General features: G+C 41.3%; 1 protein-coding gene across 1 annotated transcript in view; it reads right to left on the bottom strand.

Annotated features, from left to right (window-relative positions):
• The window catches only part of SND1 (staphylococcal nuclease and tudor domain containing 1), a 381,281-nt gene that overhangs the window by 325,780 nt on the left and 36,246 nt on the right, over positions 1 to 19,255 (bottom strand). The window contains exons 4-9 of the mRNA XM_004677002.2: positions 15,728 to 15,806; positions 13,441 to 13,601; positions 12,643 to 12,734; positions 11,886 to 12,044; positions 10,571 to 10,677; positions 8,163 to 8,253 (exon numbers count right to left, since the gene is read on the bottom strand). Of these exons, the coding sequence (XP_004677059.1) occupies positions 8,163 to 8,253; positions 10,571 to 10,677; positions 11,886 to 12,044; positions 12,643 to 12,734; positions 13,441 to 13,601; positions 15,728 to 15,806 (689 nt within the window). The remainder of the gene's footprint in view (positions 1 to 8,162; positions 8,254 to 10,570; positions 10,678 to 11,885; positions 12,045 to 12,642; positions 12,735 to 13,440; positions 13,602 to 15,727; positions 15,807 to 19,255) is intronic.

Raw genomic sequence — 19,255 nt, 5'->3', positions numbered from 1 at the left:
GTTAACATAAGCTACAAGCCAAATGTTAACCTCTTTCTGGTGCTACTGAGGCCACATCAATTCACCTGAAAGTCCTCTGACAAAAGTCAAGAAGCTAGCTGCTATATTTTGTTCTCTCCCTAAAACCAAAATGGGAACATGATGGAAAGGCCTAGATGAAGCCAAGAAAAAAGACACAGCTTTGTTTAAAAACCTTATCTCAGAGAGATGGGACAATAAACTCCACTCTGAGCTAAGAATGATGTACAGACAAAAATGACCAGAGCCAAGTCAAATACACCCTAGAATCTACTCCATCTCCGAACAGTTTATAGCCTGACCTCCAAAAGGGGAACCACCACTAGTACCAAACCATTACCACCCTGAGGTGATTCCCCCCAGGAGAGTCCTAGAAGTAGAAGGTAAACTCCTTGAAAGCAGGAGCCACCTTCTCAAACACCTGAAACTCGGCATTCTGTGTAAGCAACCAAGTACAGGCACAGCATCAAGCTAGAGAGGCCCAATCAGGCAGGCCAGCGGGATGCTCTCCAGCCTGCGCTCATGCTACTGCCCCGACACCCCACCACCACAGTGCTACGCGGGTTTGTGAAATCTGCAAGGCCCCAGTACCCAGCAGCAGGGACAGGGAAGCCAAGCCATGTGCTCAGGGGACCATATGGCAACAAACAGCACAGATCAGCTAAAACACCACAGGGAAGGCAGGCAGGAAACTGGCAAGCCACGACAGGCACAAAAGTCTCAAGCAGGCTCAGCTAATCGCTGTGAAGTGAACATGCTTCTCTACTAACCTGGAGAGACAAGAAGAGCCCTTCCTTGCATTTTCCTCCCTAAGAAGCGCAACCACCTAAACAGAGGATGGAAGCCCGGCTTTCAGTAGGCAAGCATATCAAGAGAATACTCTGCTGATTTGCAGTTTTCTCAGAAGTGAGACTCTGGGTCAACACTATGACCTACAGCTTGGTGGCAGCTGCAAAAATCACCTACAGGACCCCAGCACCCAGTTAAAGAGTCATAGGTCACCTTTTGCAGGCTTTTCAGGCTATTGAGCTATATCCTGTATAATTAACTCCTAGGATGCAGGGAGACTGTTGCAGAGACAAGGGCTATTTGTTCAGGCCTGAGTCACAGGAACCTCAGAACAGAACATTCAGTGGAAACTTCTAGTACTATCAGAATACATTTGAGGAGGCTCAGGGCAACCTTTTCAGGTCCCTTTGAAACAGTATTTTGTCATGCTCCGACATTTAAAATGAGGTAAAACAATTACAAAGCTGCTATTGGGCTCTGGGTTATGCTTAGACCTTATGGCCATTTTGTCCTATTACACTTAGTGCTGATATCCAGTCTTCTATGACCAGGGATTGGCAAATGGTAATGCAACAGTCAGCCCGCCCACGCCTACTATTAGAAATAAAGTTTTATTGGAACACAGCTGTGTCCCTTCATTTGCATATTATCTTTAACTGTTTTCTAGTTACAGTAGTGGATTTGTACAGTAGTGAGAGAGGATAGTTCACAAAACTAAAATATTTATTATGTGGTCTTTTAATAAAAAATTAATCAGGGCCTCCCTGGTGGCCTAAAGATTAACAGTGCTACCAACTTGACAGCTTGAGTTTGATCCTCAGCTGGGGAACTGATCACATCTTACTCGCTGCTCCCCTCAGCAGTGTATTTCAGTAGATCTGCTTGTTCTTCTCCCCACTCTATCTACGGTGCATCTTCCTATCCCTACCACTATCCCCCCACCGCAGGCCTACACCTATGCAAAAATAAATAAATAAAATTTGAAAAGAAAAGGTTAATCTCTGTTCTACAAAGTGTTAAAAACTGAACACACACACATAGGGGTATACACTGGTCAACATTTCTAGAGAGCTATTTGGCAAATATGCTCCAAAATATTCCTAAGGAAACAACTGCCATTTACATAGAGATTTATTCCATTTTCTGAATAATGGAAAAATTATAAACTACATTAAACATTGACCACTGGGGATGGGTTAAGTAAATTATGGTGCAATCTTACAGTGGAACACTATACACAAATTAAGAGCCCAAATATTTATTTTGGCTCCTCCCCTAAAGACCTTTATAACAAAAATAAAGGGATATTTTATTTTTTAAACAAAAGCACAAAGAACAAAGATTCAGGGAGAGATGAATACAACAAACTTTAAAGCTGGAAAGCAGAGGATGTTGGAAACTGACTCCACAAATTCACAAAACCTAAACCCTGACCTGACAGTGAAAAACCATAATAGCAGCTAAGACTCAGAAATGATCTTATCAGGTGTCTCCAGTAGGGGTGAAAATAGGACCAAAAACTTAAGATTGGTTTCAACCCTACTTCAAAAGCATCAAGATTTCAAGATCATACCCTTAGCGCAGTACATGACTTATTTCTAACCCCACATTCAATAATTTATTCTTCACTAACAGAGACAATCAAGGATCACTAAGTATCTAATGTGAAAAATAAGGGGCCGAAATAGCTCCTTAAAAACTTGAAAAACAGACTATATAAGAAACTATGATTTAAAAAAATATATTGTTCACTCCTCAGAAGCAGGATATTCATTTTGGAAACAAGCATTATGTTAATTTTTTTAAACAGTAGTAACATAAGTGAGAAATTCAGAAAAATCTGTTAGAAATTTAAAAAGGAAGAAACCAATAAAGAGACAAAATGGGGTCTTTCCCTGGTGGTGCAACAGGTTAAAGCTCCGCAGTATGAAGCTCCCAGAAGCAACTGCAGCATGAGTTTGATCCCCAGCCAGGGAGCTGACCCACATGCCGTGGCAGACCTCTTCTGACCCACCTGCTGCTCCTCTCAGCAGTGTATACCAGTAGATCTGTCTGTTGTGCTCCCCACTCTGTCTCTGGGGAAGCCTCTCACTGCCCCTGCACCACTGGCCTGTACCCCAGTTCTGTGAGCATAAATAAATCTTTTTTTAAAAAAATTTTTTAAAAAGAGACAAAACGGGCCCTCCCTGGTGGCGCAGCGGGTTAAAGCACAGCACTGAGAATCTAAAGCCGCTTCCGCATGACTTCAATTCCTGCCTGCCCCGGAGGGGACCACATGGGGGGCAGACCTCTCCTGACACGCCCGCTGCTCCCCTCAGCAGTATACTTCGTTGATCTGCCTGTTCTGTTCCCCACTCTGTCTCTGGTGAAGCCTCTCACCGCCCCTGAGCCTCTCTCTGGCCTGTACCCCAGTTCTGTATGCACAAATAAATAAATCTTTAAAAAAAAAAAAAAAAAGAGACAAAACGGAAAATAGGAGAAAGAAATGAGAAACCAGTTTACAACATCAAGTACTTAAAAAATAGTTCTAGAAACAGAGTAACTAGATAGAAAGCAAAAATAAAGATTTCAGAAGTTAATGGCTAAAAATTAACATATATGTTCACACGTGATAAAAAAAACCGCAACACTGGGAGATTTCAGGATAATAAAGAAGATGCTAAAAGCTTGTAGAAAGAACAAAAATCACATGGAATGAGGAACCAGAATGGTTTCAGACCACTAGATATAAGAAAATAAAACCTCTAATAGCTCTAAGACAGTGGAATAATGCCTTCACAAATCTGAAGGAAAATAACTTTGACCATAAAATTCTATACCCAGTTGTAGTTATCAACCAAATGTAATTATAAAATAGACATGAAGGGATTAAAAAATTTACCTTACAGCCCCTCTTTTCCCAAGATGTTAGATAATGTGTGCAACAAAAATAGTTAATAATAACCAGGAAGTCCAGGGACCCAAATGTATTTCAATTCAGAAGGAAAACAAATATAAATATATGTGTGTGTGTGTGTGTGCATGTATATATATATGTATATATATATATATTTATGCATATGTACACAGAGAGAGAGAGAGAATAGCTAAGATATCCTAATATGAGAACTCTATCACAGAAAAAAAAGAAACTACTCCAAACTAGTACACATCACAATACTCCTAGAAAATATTATTAAATAAGAACAAACTAATGGTTGACTATATGACTTGAGAGGAGGTTTAGAAAGGAAATCCTGGGGTTAAGAACATATCTAAAAAGTATACATAAACTTTAAAAAGTATTAACTCCAGGGGCCCTCCCTGGTGGCACAGCGGGTTAAAGCACATCACTAAGAAGCTAAAGCCACTTCAGCATGAGTTCGATCCCCAGCCCTGAAGGTAACCCACATGGCTGGCAGACCTCTCCTGACCTGCCCGCTGCTCCCCTCAGCAGTGTACTTCGTTGATCTGCCTGTTCTGCTCCCCACTCTGTCTCTGGTGAAACCTCTCACCCTCCGCATCTCTGGCCTGTACCCCAGTTCTGTATGAATAAATAAATAAATCTTAAAAAAAAAAAAAGTATTAACTCCAAGTAAAACAAACCATTGCACAGAAATAAAACGCAGCTATAACATGCAATGAGTTTCACTAGTAATTAGCACTTACAACATAAGCATCAAAACACTTAAACCCTTAAAACATAAAAATCAAAATTATGACATTGTCAGAGGAAGAACTGGGGGAGGTTATGTGCACACCCATGAGTATAACATGAGTAAAAATGCTAGCATCATGATTTTCTTTGCTGTGATGGAAAAATGGTATCACAAAGATGAAAGATAAAGAGCAGAAACATTTCATCCCAAGACCTAGACAGACAAGAGTCAAAAATATCAAGGAAGACAGAAACCAGACTCGTATATTTCTTAATTAAAAGCCCAAAGAATTCTTTAAATTTCTATGTACTAAACAAAAACTTACCGACTCAAAAATTATATACAAGAGTATATATCAGTACATTCAAAAGTGGCTGCCAGTCAGTAGTGATAAAAGGAACTTGCCACAGACCGTAAATCAACTACATCACTAAGAACATTGCTGACAATTTTTCTGTAGCAAGATTTTCTTGGTGAAAAAGCAAAGCCTTGATTTACATTCTAGTTCGAACTCTTTATACCATATAAAGACACTGTGAATTGTACTGGTATAGATCAAAGGTCAAGAAACTTTTCTATAAAAGGTCATGATAGCAACTATTTTACATTCTGCAGGACATATGGTCTCTGTCAAAACTATTCAACCTTTCTACTGGGAAAACAGTTACACCCGATATATAAATGAACAGACATGGTTATGTCCCAAATTATTCATGACATTGAAATGTGAATTTCATGTAATTTTCATGTGCCAAAAAATATTTTCTCTCTGTAAAATACACTCTCAGTTCACAGGCCATATGAAAAACAAATAGTGGAACCTCCCTGGTGGTGCAATGGGCTAAAAGCACAGCACTAAGAAGCCAGCCCAGCCACTGCAGCCGAGTTCGATCCCCGGCCAGGCAGGAGGCCCACATGGCGCGGCAGACCTCTCCTGACCCGTGCGCTGCTCCCTGTCTACTCCTTGTCTGACTTACTGCTCTCCTCAGCATTATATATAGTCAATCCGCCTATACTGCTCCCCACTCTGTCTCTAGGAAAATCCTCTCACCCCCAGACATCTCTAGTCTGTACCCAGTTCTTACATGCATACATAAATAAATCTCTAAAACAAAAAAAGGAGTGAGCCAGACTTGGCTCCTCTGCCATAGTTTGTCAGTCCTGAAATACTAAATAAAGTGCAATCAATTTAGGGTTTTTTTTAAAAAGTAAAAATAATGGCCTTCCCTGGTGGCACAGGGGGTTAAAGTGCAGCACTGCAAGCTAGCCACCACTGCCTCCATGCAAGTTTGATCCCCGTCCTGGTGGTAATCCACATGGCAGGGCAGACCTCTCCTGTCTTGCCCACTTCTCCCCTCAGCAGTATACTTCGTCAGTCAGCCTGTTCTGCTCCCCACTCTGTCTCTGGTGAAACCTCTCACCGCACCTGTGCTTCTAGCCTGTAGCCCAGTTCTTTACACATAAATAAATCTTTAAAAAAAAAAAAAAAGTAAAATAGTTTCACTCACATATGGAATATAAGGAAACAAAACAAGGGCAAAAATGAACCACAGAAATGTGAATGTAAAATCGAGGCTACAGGAGGTTTAGAGAGAAGCAGGAAGGGAGCGCAATGGACCACAATGGCGGACGACAGCGCCTTGTGGCGGGCATGGCGTACAGCAGACATCTGAAGGACTGGGACCAACACCTCTGAATGACAATGCTGCGGGCCAATCTTGCCACAATCAAAAAAAAAAATCTAAAGTGTTAAGAAAAAGAGCTATGTCATCGTTTACTATGAGTTTACCCTGTATCCTTTGTAGGCATTTGTCATGTTTTAAAAATAATACAGAATTCCAAAAACTCTAGAAGTTTTAAAACCATTTTTCTACCTACAAATACATTTGTTCTCTATACTTACTAAGCAGGTCTATATCAAAATGACTGAATTTATGTCTCGGATTCTTCAGGAGAATGATTATTTTGCATAGTTCCCCCACTAGTTGATTTCTAATGTCAGTCTTCTCAGCTCTAGCATAGTAACACATACATTGTCACTGCGAAAAAAGCCTCATCTTGTTTTAAAATAAAATACAAAGAGCTAAAGGGGAAGGAGAAAACAGAAAACCCAGATCCTAGATTTTAAAATATGAGTTTTCCCTTTGCTAGTTAGTAGTAAAATCTTATTTAAAGTAAGTGCAAACCTACAGATCAATTATCTGATCACTGAATTTCTCTTTCACAATGCCTTCATTCCCCAACCAGAAAAGACCCCCAAATCCTTCAAAATTCAGAAGGTTTTTCTACAAGTTCTTTCAACAGAAGAGGGGCTACAAGGGACACCAGTGCATAGTGGAGCTCTGCCAAGCCTCACTGACGGTGGGAATGCCACAGGCCCTCAGAGTGAAGAGAGCAAAAGGGTATACATAGTCACCTCCTTTGCTGAGTGAATCATCTTTTCTTTGTGTGACTGCTGTTTCCAAAAAAAAACAAATTACAGGAAATATAAGCGCCACCAATTGAGCTCCACGTAAACAGAGAAGTCCAGGTTCAGTTTCCCAAGACAGCATGGTCCTCACACAGAAAAGCAGGGCCCACTCCACTGCACATCAAGGTTTGGAAGAGGAATGGTGAAGCATATCCCACCGAGGAACAGAGCCACTAATACCCTAATCTCAAAGGTGAGATTATAGTGAACCTGACATCTGCCTGGAGATTACCTGCTAGAAGTGGGAAAGAGGTCACTTGAGCACTCTGTGACCTACTGCTTGGGCATCAGAAGAAAGAAGAAATTCAACCAATTCCTAGGAGAAACCAGTCCAGGATTTCTCAAGCAGATAGTGCCACCTAGTGGTAGTTTCACTTTAAATTCCCCATTATTGACAAATGCAACTGCCACCTTAGACTCCAAGAAGATGGATGTTTAACCATTTTTAGTCCATAAAGACAAAGTTCCCAGAATTAAAAATAAAAAAGTAAAAATAGGATGTAAAACAGAGAATTCTGGAAAGTGAAGAGAATGATCTACCACCTAAGGAACCAAACCCTGCAACTAGAAGAACACGTTCATGGCCTCCCTGATGGAACCAAGCTGCTATTCAATAGCCCTAGTTTTCTTCAAACACATCCATCCCATTTTGATCCCTTTCCTCCCCAGGAAGAGCACAAGAGTCCATGGGGATGGTTCATGGGTGTCTTGGTAGTGGTAATTTTATGGCGACAACACCTGAGAGGAGAAATCAAACACTGTACAAAAAAAGCAACGACATAAAAATAAATAAACAAACAACAAAACCCAAAGACACCCATCCCAGGACATATCAGTGGAAGAAAACTCTCAGAAAAAAACAATAAGAAGACATTCAAAGCCTTGAAACAGAAAGGAGAGAAATGAGGTCACATATACCTACTTACAGGAAATCTAAGAAAATGCCATGTGCTAATTAAGCAGACATGGAAAGAACCCCTGAAAATAGAGAATATGTCAAACCGACAATGTCCACAACTTTAGCCCGTAAATTTCTAATGAAGATATTGTAACAAGAGCAAGAATTTAAAGTTCTTCTGGTTGCTAAGTACCCTCCGACATAAACAGACACGTGCCAGAGCAGGCCTGTCCATCCACACAGCACTGGCCCGCCCGACCAGGAGCTGCAGTCTATGACTTCAGATCTGTGTATTATCACTAGCTTGGCAACACCCACTTTGCATCTTGAGCTGGCAAGAATGACTCACCTTGGCCACAAACTGCTTGTCCTTTTGGTCCAAGTTAGCAGTGGGAGCTACGTAGTCTCTCCATATTCTCAGCCTGCGCTCCTTGGCAAACCTAGCAATGAAGCAAGGATGCGATCATTCCGACAGACTAGGTGAGCAAATGGAAGCCAATATCCCCATGGGCGCAAACAGTTTTAATCCGACCCTACCTCAAAGACCAGGCACTCAGGAGAAGCCACCGATCAAATCAAAACTAAGGGTGACAGCCACAAGAAAAAGTGTGCAACTGGCCCCACCCAGGATGTGTACACACACCCATGGGTGGCAGAGGGGCCCAGGTGTGCAATTTTTCAAGTCTGGACAGTACAAGCTCACCTTGGCAATTAGCTCTTTGGCTTCTCCAGTGCCCCCTGAATAACTATTAGATGTGAGGCACTGGAACAGCCACCACAGAGCAGCTCGCTGTGAAATGGGAAGAACACAGGTTCTTAGAACAAGTACAAGCTCTAAAAAGTATAGTCCAGCTCAATCGCCACTGGAATAATAAAAGTTAGCCATTATTCAAATTCTATGTGGAAGATAATAAAATGGTCACTATAGAGCATCTAAATGATAAGAAAAAATGGACAAACATCCAACAGTTCACTGAAAAGATTGTTTAAAAATCATGTTGGTAGAAATGTATTTGAAAGTACTCAGATTAGGAACGGGAAATGGGATGTGTGGAAAGGGTTTTAAAAATAATAAATTAACAAATCAAGGGTTTTAAAAATAATAAATTAATAAATCAATGAGCAGCTGTCCTGTCAGGATTTACAAATAGATAAATATGTCTGCAAAGAAAAGGCATTATTATTTCTGTAACAGTTTTGCAGGATTTTTTTAAGCACTGAAGTGAAGAAAAGACAAAACAGCACATCACAGTTATGAATAGAGATTTTTCCCAAAAGTGCAAACACCTCAAATATAGCACGTAAAACAGCAGCAAGGAATCATATTATCAAAATGATTAGCATTTCCTGATCTAAACTGTTTTTTTTTTTTTTTAGTGATGAGCACTAAAAATTCTATAAACTCTTCTACAGTTGTTATAAAGCAAGTAGGTAGTACTTTCATTATAACAGCTTTTTTTCAAAGAAAGGTAGGAATTAAGCAGTACAAAAAGAATTATCAACCAAAATAATAATTTAGAATAATGGGCTTAGAGGATTTTCTGAACAACAAAAAGCTGAGCATCACCAAATAATCAAAGGTTATTTGGAACAGAAATACTGTTCCTGATAGGAACAGTATTTGTTTTAAATTTAATCCTACAACATTAAGACCACTGCAATCCTTGCAATTTTTTTCAATTAGGCAATCTACCTTTGTCTGACATACCTTAACAAGCGGTCAGAATAAAATCTAATTTTATTTCTTAAAATGTGCAAATGTTTCTGCTTACAAGTACAGAAAGATGTGAAAGATCCAGAGAAGAGAGGGAGGAAGAGAAAGCCGCAATCATTCATCTTCCTGCACATCAGTATCTTAGCTGAGTATCTTAAAGTTATCAAGCAGTAACATGAAGAGCTCAAGACCATTACAAATTACAGTTCTGAAAAAAACACCCACAACACGCCGTGAGGGGGGAACGTTGTCAGCAGTCTGCAGTCTACTGCTGCTATCCCAAGAAGTGGTAGCGGGGATCTCCTAAACATCACCTTCAATCATGTTTCTGCTTCCTTTTCTTCCATCACCCTTAGCAAGTTTCACCCCTACAACTGGAAACACTCGACCTTGACACTTGGGACAGCCACCCATTTTTGAAATTTCTATGATCATTCTTCCGGAAAGGAGTTATTTCTACATCTGCCTTAACCAGGAGGCATCTAACAAAAACCATGACAGCAGCACCTCGCCGTTCTATCAGTCTTTAGCATTAAAGCGTATGTTTAGCATTAAAGCGTATGTTTAAATAAACGAGGACACAGGCCCAACGGCAACACTGAATCATCTAGCCTAGAGCAGGCTCTATCTGTCCATCATATCTCTACTGCAGCCTGCCTGTCCAGGGGTAGCTAATTAAGTGATTTGTCACCCTCAGATGAGCCTCAAGTTCACTTGCATCAAGTGACTAGTGCCAGGAATTTAAGTGAGAGGCTGAGGGGGGAAAGACCCTTAAGATATTAAAAAACCAAATTAAATGAAGAATAAAGCCTGAGTGTAAATCTAATCCCTTAGATCAGGCACTGAATTAGACTGTACCTAACGAGTAGCAGTATTGGTTAAGTAAGCTACCCTCTCTGAGATCTTAGCTTCTAAAATTTCCTCATCCTTTTACTGAGATAAAACACTGGCACAGATGGGGGAGGGAAGATCACTACATTCCTTTCCCTAAAGAGCATTACTACAATCCTCGTCTAAAGGCGCCCCTGCCAGACAGACCTTACCTCTCAGCTGCCCTCAGCTTTTCTGCACCCCGAGTATAAACTGCAATCGACCAATCCACACAGCGTGCAAAGCCTTCCTTCAGCAGCAGTTCTGTGATGTTGCCGTTCTGAAAAACAAAGCACAAGAGAAGGCAGAGATTAGGTTCTACTGTGAGAGAATCCGTTCCTCTAGACTTCTGACACAATTAAAATAGACACAATCTGTGCTACAGGTCATTAAAAAAAGGTAGAGCTGTTTCTCGCATTAAAAATCACCCCTACGACAGCAGACAGATTCTGGGATGCCCCTCAACAGCCCGGGCTTTCTAGCCCAATGCCCGGCTCAGTAACTCTCACTTAACAGGAGTAGGATAAACGTTAGTGGCACTGAGTGGAATTGACATTTCAATAGCTCTTCTTGTGGGCAGAGGAGGATGTTAATCTTTAGTAGAGATTATACCTTGTTATTTATTCCCTTCCCTAAGATTAGCACTTACCCCCCTTTTCATAAGGGGAGAGCCAAAGAACAGGCGGTGAAGGAAGAACTGAAGCTACATTTGGCCCAGTGAATTACAATTCACGTTCTACTGTGACAAAGCCATCTGGCAGGGCAGGGCAGACAGCTAGCACTCCAGAAGAAACAGACATGACCTTGGCACAGTCCAAACCAACCCTCCCATTCGTCCACAACCGCCATCAGGAAAGAATTCTCTAACCAAGTAACAGTAGTTTACTCTATATGGGGCGTGGGCAATGATGATGAAAATCTATTTCAACTCAAGTTTTACAAACATTTCCTGTCCAAAAATAAACCCCTATCAAAGTCCCCAATACTCAGAGCCAGGAGAATATAAAGAATCTATAGCTATTACTCAAAAGCAGAATCAGGAAGATACTTGATAAGACCTGAAACACAGAATAATTTTCCTATTTTTCCATAGGAAGTTTTTCTCACCATGGCTCTCCAATACCCCAAGAGTTAAGTACATCAACCTCACCGACTCCAAACTACAATTTTGGCGACACTTCTAATCCACGAGGCCTCCTCCTCTCCTTACTGGCAATCTCTAGGACCTATACTTGGGAAAGAAGTGACAGGATTTCCTCTTCCTTAAGTCTAATAGCTTTTGCAATTAGTTTTTGGTTTTTTTTTTAAGTGAGGTGAACAGATGTGTCCAATTCTAATAGACAACTGCCATCTAAAAACTACCTCAATATCAGTAGTGATCCTGCCAAGTATTTGAATGGCTTTCAATAAAAAGAGGAGCAGACCATAGCTCATCAGGCCCCAGAGCCACCCCTACCCCACACAGCCCTGGCTGCACAGCACACTCACTGGATGAAGGATGGTACCCAGAATGTTCTGGTTGTGGCAGCTCTCCAGAATGATCTGAACATCTCTCTGAAGCAGTCGAGACTCAGTGAAGAATTTGGCTTCTGCAGCAAAAGGCTCTGGTGTTTCACTGCCATCTGCCTCCCGCCGAAAGGTTGGGCACTACAGCAAAAGAAGAGCAGGTAAGCACGGCAGCCCGAAGGTAAGTTCCAGGCACTCACAGTTGTCCAGAAAGCGCAAATGCCATAAAGCTATACTAGGGAAGGGCTCGTTCAGCTCTTCTAACTTGAAAACACACCGGTAATAATAAAAGTGATTGGAAATAGTATCTCAGTGTTTTTGGCAAGGCAATAAAGCTTACATTATCATGGGATAAGTCATTTTAATTATAGTTGAAAATAACCCCACGCCAAGAAATGGTTCACAGTCCCTAGCTTTAAATCCCTGTTCTGTTGGGTTTCTTTATGGCTCTTTTACACAAAAACAAGCCCTACTCAGCAAACTTCAGAGCATCCCAATACCCCCTTTGGGCTTCAACAATCTCTCAACAAAGCTCACGCCATGCAGATCCCAAGTACTTACAAAAATTTTACATCATTTAACCTAATTACAGTTGTCCCACCACAAAATTTAAAGTATTTGGGTCTATTTTGATGGTCCACGCTAGAAAGAAACAGTGGGTCCAAAGTTCCCAAGTAGGAGATCTAGCCTGAGTAACTCCACAGACCCTACCCGGCCCACAGTCTAGGCACAGGCTGACCTTGATCCCTGACAGCATGACGGTGACCAGGTAGTTGTCTGGGAGGAGCAGGGCCCTGACCACACTGCCGTCCCGCACGTGCTCGATGATGGCTGAGGACAGAATAAACCGCGGGGTCATTAGTGAAAGTGGTGCAAGGGATACACAATGAACAGCGTCCCCTCAGAAAGTCCACACACCCCCACCACCACCCGTCTCCACCCTGTTCCCCCAAAGCAAGGGAGTCAAAACACTGGCAGATCCTGAGTGTTCACACGCAGACTCTCCAACAAACTATGCCTGAGGAATTGAGAAGGCTGCCTTCGATATCTGCAAAACTTTTGAGAACCTACAGGCTCCCCAAGCCAAGCTGCCTATTCAACTCCTGGGTACCTCAACAAAAAAATAATTAGTCACAATTCAGGAATGGTAGTGATTTGACTTTACCAAGTCTATCGTTAACAGGTCTCAAAATAGGGTCAAGAATTTGCCAGCAGCCAAATGTCTGTGTTAGAGGTTCACACATTTCTAGCTCACTGTTTCGGGGCTGGCATTTAGTAGTCATCCTTTAGAGAACAGGAAGACTCCCATCGGGCAAAGGCAGCAGCAGTTTAGTGCCCAGCTCCCAGCAAGGACTAAGCCCTGCAAAATAACGTAGGATGTGACCAACAGGAAGTAGATTCAAGTTCCGCTATAAATGCTTCACCTGCCAATCGCCCATAGAAGCTGAATAAGTAAAATGGCTTTGTAAACCTCAGGACGCTGAGAACACAGAGGGAACCACCCAGAGTGGCGCGTGCCATTCTCCAGCTGCCTCACCGTTGACAGGCTTCTGGTGGTGCGCGTCCACGAAGTGCCGTGGGTTCTCGATGGTGTATTTGAGGTCCCGGACGGTGTGGGAGCCACTCCCCTCACTCCATAGCCCTTTCTTGGCTGCCTTTGCTTGCTCTTCACATTCTGAAAGCCGGTTCTGCTCAGGACTGGGATGAAAAAATTTAAACGTGTGGTGAGTGAGTTAACAATGGAAATACCAGGCTCTCCTTTGAATCTGGGTCTCGACTGTATCTTCTCTCCTTGAAGAGACCAAAGTATTTGTGTCATATCTCTGGCTTCAGACCCCAACCTGAACCAGAGCCACCATATGCACACAATTTCCCGATTCCAACCCCAACAGCGTTTAATGAAAAGATCTAAAGAAGACACATCCCAAGAACTCCATCATCAGTGACTATGAAGACAAGTTAGAGGCTCAGGAGGGAGCCGCTCCAGGGGGCTCAGCTTCATTTAACCATCCCAGACTCGGGAACCAGAATCTTGGCAGAGCTCAGCAGGACACAGCACAGGGAAAATGACTAAGAACCTGAACAGGGCTGGGGAAGGTAGCACAAACACTAACATTACAGATAATGTACACTCAATGGGGCCAGCTAAGCAAAAGCTGTTTGAAAATAGAAGTCTCCTCCTTCCCTCATCAGGCAAGCAAAAGAATTACATCCAAGAGCAGTCAAAAACCAAAGCAGAAAGGCTCTTTTGCTCACATACCTGAGCTAATGTGGCCCGTGGCTGCAAGGCCTTCTGCCATCTCAATTCCTGGCCCTGTTGACGGCTGTCCCGGCTGACAGCTGTCTGCATAAATCCACCTCCCTCCTTGGTGAATCCTAGCACTGACAGATAACCTCTCAAACCATAAGTCTTCAATAATGCTCTTTCCCTCCTCCCCCCAAGACATAATCATATCCTCAGGGATACAAAATTGCCCCCACAATTTGATGAAAACATGTAACCTAAGAGACATACACAAACAAAATCAGAGAAAAGGAGGCTTAATGTTAAGACAACTTTGGCGAAAAAAGGTTTGGGGCTTCAGGGGGGATTTCTCAGTTGAGATGGTGCAGTACATATAGCTGTGGGCTTTTTAAAATTCTTATTCTGATTTAAATTGGATTTCCCCCAAATATAGTGTCATGGTAGTCATGTCAGCATTTTTCCTTGAGATACACCTTCAGCATGCTTCCAAAACACCACCTAAGACAAAACTCTTAATTCAGCACTTCCCCCACACCCCTCCACAATCTCCTTGCGGTCAAAAAGGACCACAGAAATCCGTGATGAATGACTTGGCCCTAAAACCTGTGAAAGCTGAAAGAATGCGAAAAGTACCTCTTTGCTTTTGCTCATCCCCATCGTTGGAACAGTTTATGCAAATATTTATGGAAAGCCTTTTCTACAGATCCAACAGCCATGTGCTACAGCAAGGACTTAATGATTTAAACAGCATCTTTAACACCCAAATTAGTGATGTAGCAGATCACTTTTCAGAGTCTAAAGTGTTAATTAAAACCAGCTGCAATCCATCCTACTGCAGCTACACTGGTGAACTTGAACGTGGTAAGTATAATACAAACCTGACATACCTAACACTTCTAACAAATCACACCGAATAAGCTAACCACATACATTTATTTTTCACCAACTACTTAAGTATCTATAGATCTATAGGCTAAAACAAACTTCAGAGGCTTTGGAGAGAGATAAATTTCCCATTTAATCCTTGTCTGTTTCCCCACATCCTGAGCAGCAGAATTTGCATTGAATTCTATTTATCACACTGCCTTATTTTTCACTGCAGTTATTTCTTGTACATGATACACTGTCAATTTGTTTATTATCTGTATGCCTATTAAAAATATAAGCAGATGCTAAATCTGTTCACTGCTATATTCTCAGTGCCTAGAACACAGCCTGGCACATAGTAAGTGCTCAATAAATCTGTTCAGGATGGCTAAATACTTTGGAATGGAATACCTATGGAGTAAGATGCCTATGACGATAAAGAACAGAGCTCCCTATTCTCCAAGTCCAGTTTTAAAGGAGTTACACACGTCAATGCCACTAATGATGAGTGGTCTCTAGGTCAGTAAGACACACATGGGCAAGAGTTTCTAAAAGCCATGAGATCACAGAACTTACTCATTTTATTATGTCAGGGCATAGGAATGTAAGTGCAGCAAAACCAATGTAGAATTTTCGACCCAAACTCCCTTGAGGTACCCCAGCTTTTGGGGGAGTGAAAGGAAGTCAGAGTCAGAAGAATAGGACTACTTACTTAATAGCTCTCATGCCTTCTCTCCGGGTGGCCAAGCCCTCTGCAACCAGAGACTCTGCAATGTTCTCCCCATTGGTATCTGAGGAGGAAAGGGGGAATTAAACACAAGATTCAAATCTGCCCCCAGAAGCGATAAAGCACTAACGGGACCACTTTCGGCCTTAGCCCTTCAAGGAGAATAACATTGCCAGAGAAGTGAACGAAGCAATGATGCAGTGTTTGAGTTTTTCTGAAAACTTTTGCCAAAACATCAAATGATGTCCAGGACCCAAAAGTCCATAAGTCTGCTTCTCAGGACTTTGTTTCTGGATGTTCCAATGTTGCTCCCAGGCCAAGGCAGCCTCAGAACTACGGAAAGCCGGATGCATGCAGCAGCTGAGTGTATACAGCACTGGACTGGAATATAAATTCTACCACGTAAGAGCTCAGACAACACCTCTCAGCAGCTAACTTGTTCCTCTATAAAATAGGGGCGTACCTGTGGAGTTGGGTCCTTATGAGAAAATGTCTGTAAATAATGCAACATTACTCAGCATAAAAAAAAAACACACAAGGAAATCCTACTGTTTTTGACAATCTGGACCTTAAGGGCATTATGCTAAGTGAAATAAGTCAGAGAACAAATACAAATTCTGTAAGATGTCACCTATATGAGCAATCTGAGAAACAAAAATCTGTGAAAAAGCTAAGTCATAGAAAAAGATTAGCCTTTTGTTAACCAGTTCCCAGGAAAGGGATGTGGAGAGACTGGATGAAAGTGGTCAAAAGCACAAGCTTCCAGGAGTGTAATGTACAACATGAAGACTGTAGGTAACACTGCTGAAAGAGATTTAAGACAGGCCTATATCTTCTGTGCTCTCACCACAAGGAGAAAACTATTTTCTTTCCATTGTATCACTATAAGATAAGTGTTAGCTGAATCCACTGTGGTCATTTCACAATATTTGTAAACCAAATCAACATCCTGTGTATCTTAAATTCACATGGTGATTTATGCCAATGATTTCTCAAAATTGGGGGAAAAAATTTCAAAGCATGTAAAAGATTAAAAACAAATAATGTCTGTAAATCGCAAGCACAGTGCTTAGCAGGAATCAAAACAAATCAAAAGTTAGTCCCCGTGCTCTGCACAACCAGACAGGCAATTCATTTAGGATTGTCTATTACTTGTTACACCAGCGTCCAATTCCTTTCAGGATGTCCTATTCATATTCACTGCTCCAAGAGAACACAAAGCCAGCGATGTCATTTGACAAAACTGCTCTCACTGAGACAGATTCTACATTTCTAATCTCTCTCACAGGCAAGAAAAATGAAGTTAAACCTAACATCCAACCCAATTAAGTCCTACCTGAGCACTTGAAACATTAATTGCATTTCCATGTTATTGGAAAAAGCTTTTAAGCTCTGTGTGTTCTTAAGTCTCTGCTTGTCAGCCAAAATGATAAAGATATCTATAAGGGAATCATAAAAAAATCTTTAATATGGCAGAGAACAAGCTCCTAGATAAACTGAAACACAGCAGTCTAGCTGATAGGTAATGACAGTTCAGAATAAAATTCTGTAAGATTTATATTCAGTACACTGTACATTGATTTCTGCAAACAGTAACAAGTATACCCACACTCCCAAAATTCAACTAAATGCCTTGCCGTTAGCATGCCCAAATTTCTACAGAGGCAAATTTCCTACCAAGAAATGTTGAGCTAATGATATTTATACAAAGAATGCTCAGGTTCTGAGGATTACCTCAACCTCTCCAATGAGGTTACTGTTGAGGCCAGTTGGACACACACAGCTATCGGACATTAGTAAATAGTACAATGGCACTTTCAACGCAACAGGAATCCCAAAGAGTGAAAAGTCAAAAGAAAGGATTTATAATCGAAGGAAAAGATGAGCAGTCAGGTGCCCAAATGTTAGAGGGAACAAAAAAAAGAGGTCCAGGCACAAACAAACCAGCCAGCCAGTAGCAGTAGCCCCAACAGCGCTGATAATTCCTGGGCCCAGAGCGCCCAGAAATAGTAGTGCAAGTTTAACACGCAAGCTCCTTCAAAAAGGAAGAAAAGTACATTCACACCCAAAGGTCGCAACAAAATGTAACTGATAAAATACCAAAAACAGAATTTGCAGGGTAAGAATCTGATTCTTGCTTGTTCTGTATCATCTTAGGCAAAAGTGATACCACTGCACTGTGGCAACAGACTGCAGCATGTCATGAATGTGAAAAGTCACATCTGGGGAGGCCTGGGGAGCAAGTGGGCAATCATGTTTACTTAAAAGTTGAAGACTAATCATCTTTCCCTACTGGTTCCAGGTTAACCACAAATCCTCAAATTCAACCATTCTCCGTCTTAAAGAGAATAAGTAATCACGAAATAGGGTAATACATGAATAATATCTAAGTGTCTCCTTTCATTAGAAATGGCATTTGGTTAAAGAGGTCAGGTTACAATATCTGAGTGAGAACATTAAACTTCAGGTTATTTAGTCTTTAGAATTGTAAGCTGTAGAAAAATCCAATCACTCTCTCAGTATGTAGTTACTGATCACTTCCTATGTGCCAGGTATTTTCTTAACAATGCTATGTAAACACACTGAATTATATGCAGTTTGTAATTTAGATCTGTTTTTAAAAATGAATTTTTTAAAGATAACCTTAAAGAGAAACTGACATTTAAAATTAACATAAGTCAACCACTTTAGTTGGAGACCAAGCTTATTTAAATGAACTCACAGGTGGTTCCCTTCAGAGATATCTGTGCCAGAAGCTTTCTGTAGTCCAATGAGGTCTCTTGCTGGGTAACAAAAAACTGACCAACTTCGCGGAACTGGAATATTTTATGTAATGAACAACTGCGTTTTGAAGAGACTGCAGTTTTATTTATCTTACATTCTTTCTAACCAGTATCCACCCAATAATAATACTTCAATGTTTTATTTCTTACTGTATTATTTGAATTGTGGCTAAAAGGCGATCTTGTTTTTTGGAAGGATTCCATATATTTCTATAATTCCCATACAATCAAAAAGCCATTTGTCTGGGAAGCTAAAAAAGCTTTCTCTCCTGGGTAAACTGGACCCGACGGGTCCAAGGCCATCCCCGACACACTGTTTCAAGACTATGCGATTAAAACCAGAATCCTAAGAGGCTGTTGTTAGTCTTGCCATATACTCTGCTTGCTTACTTCCAGATACTGAACATCCCAGTCAAACAGATCACCTAAAGAACTCATTTAGGAGGTCACTCTATCAAGAAACAAAGGAAACTTTAAAGAACAAAAAAATCTGCTCCTCCAATAATTCAATACATACACAACTGCCACTGTGGTTACCTGACTGCTTTTATCATTCTAACAAATCTTTATCTATTTCAGTTCAAACTCCACTTCTCAATCTTGTTTTCCTTCTACCTAATCCAAAAAGATCAGAATACCATCCCACAGGCCACCTGGCTCAGCTAAGCAATAGGTGTAGATATGCACATCACACGCATATTTATTTATTAACCACCCACAGCAAGCCAGG

Source organism: Condylura cristata, unplaced genomic scaffold (assembly GCF_000260355.1).
Source record: "Condylura cristata isolate star-nosed mole 26May11 unplaced genomic scaffold, ConCri1.0 scaffold00005, whole genome shotgun sequence".
Classification (NCBI taxonomy): domain Eukaryota; kingdom Metazoa; phylum Chordata; class Mammalia; order Eulipotyphla; family Talpidae; genus Condylura; species Condylura cristata.
The sequence above is the reverse complement of the archived record's forward strand: the minus strand, read 5'-3'. Positions and strand labels throughout refer to the sequence as shown.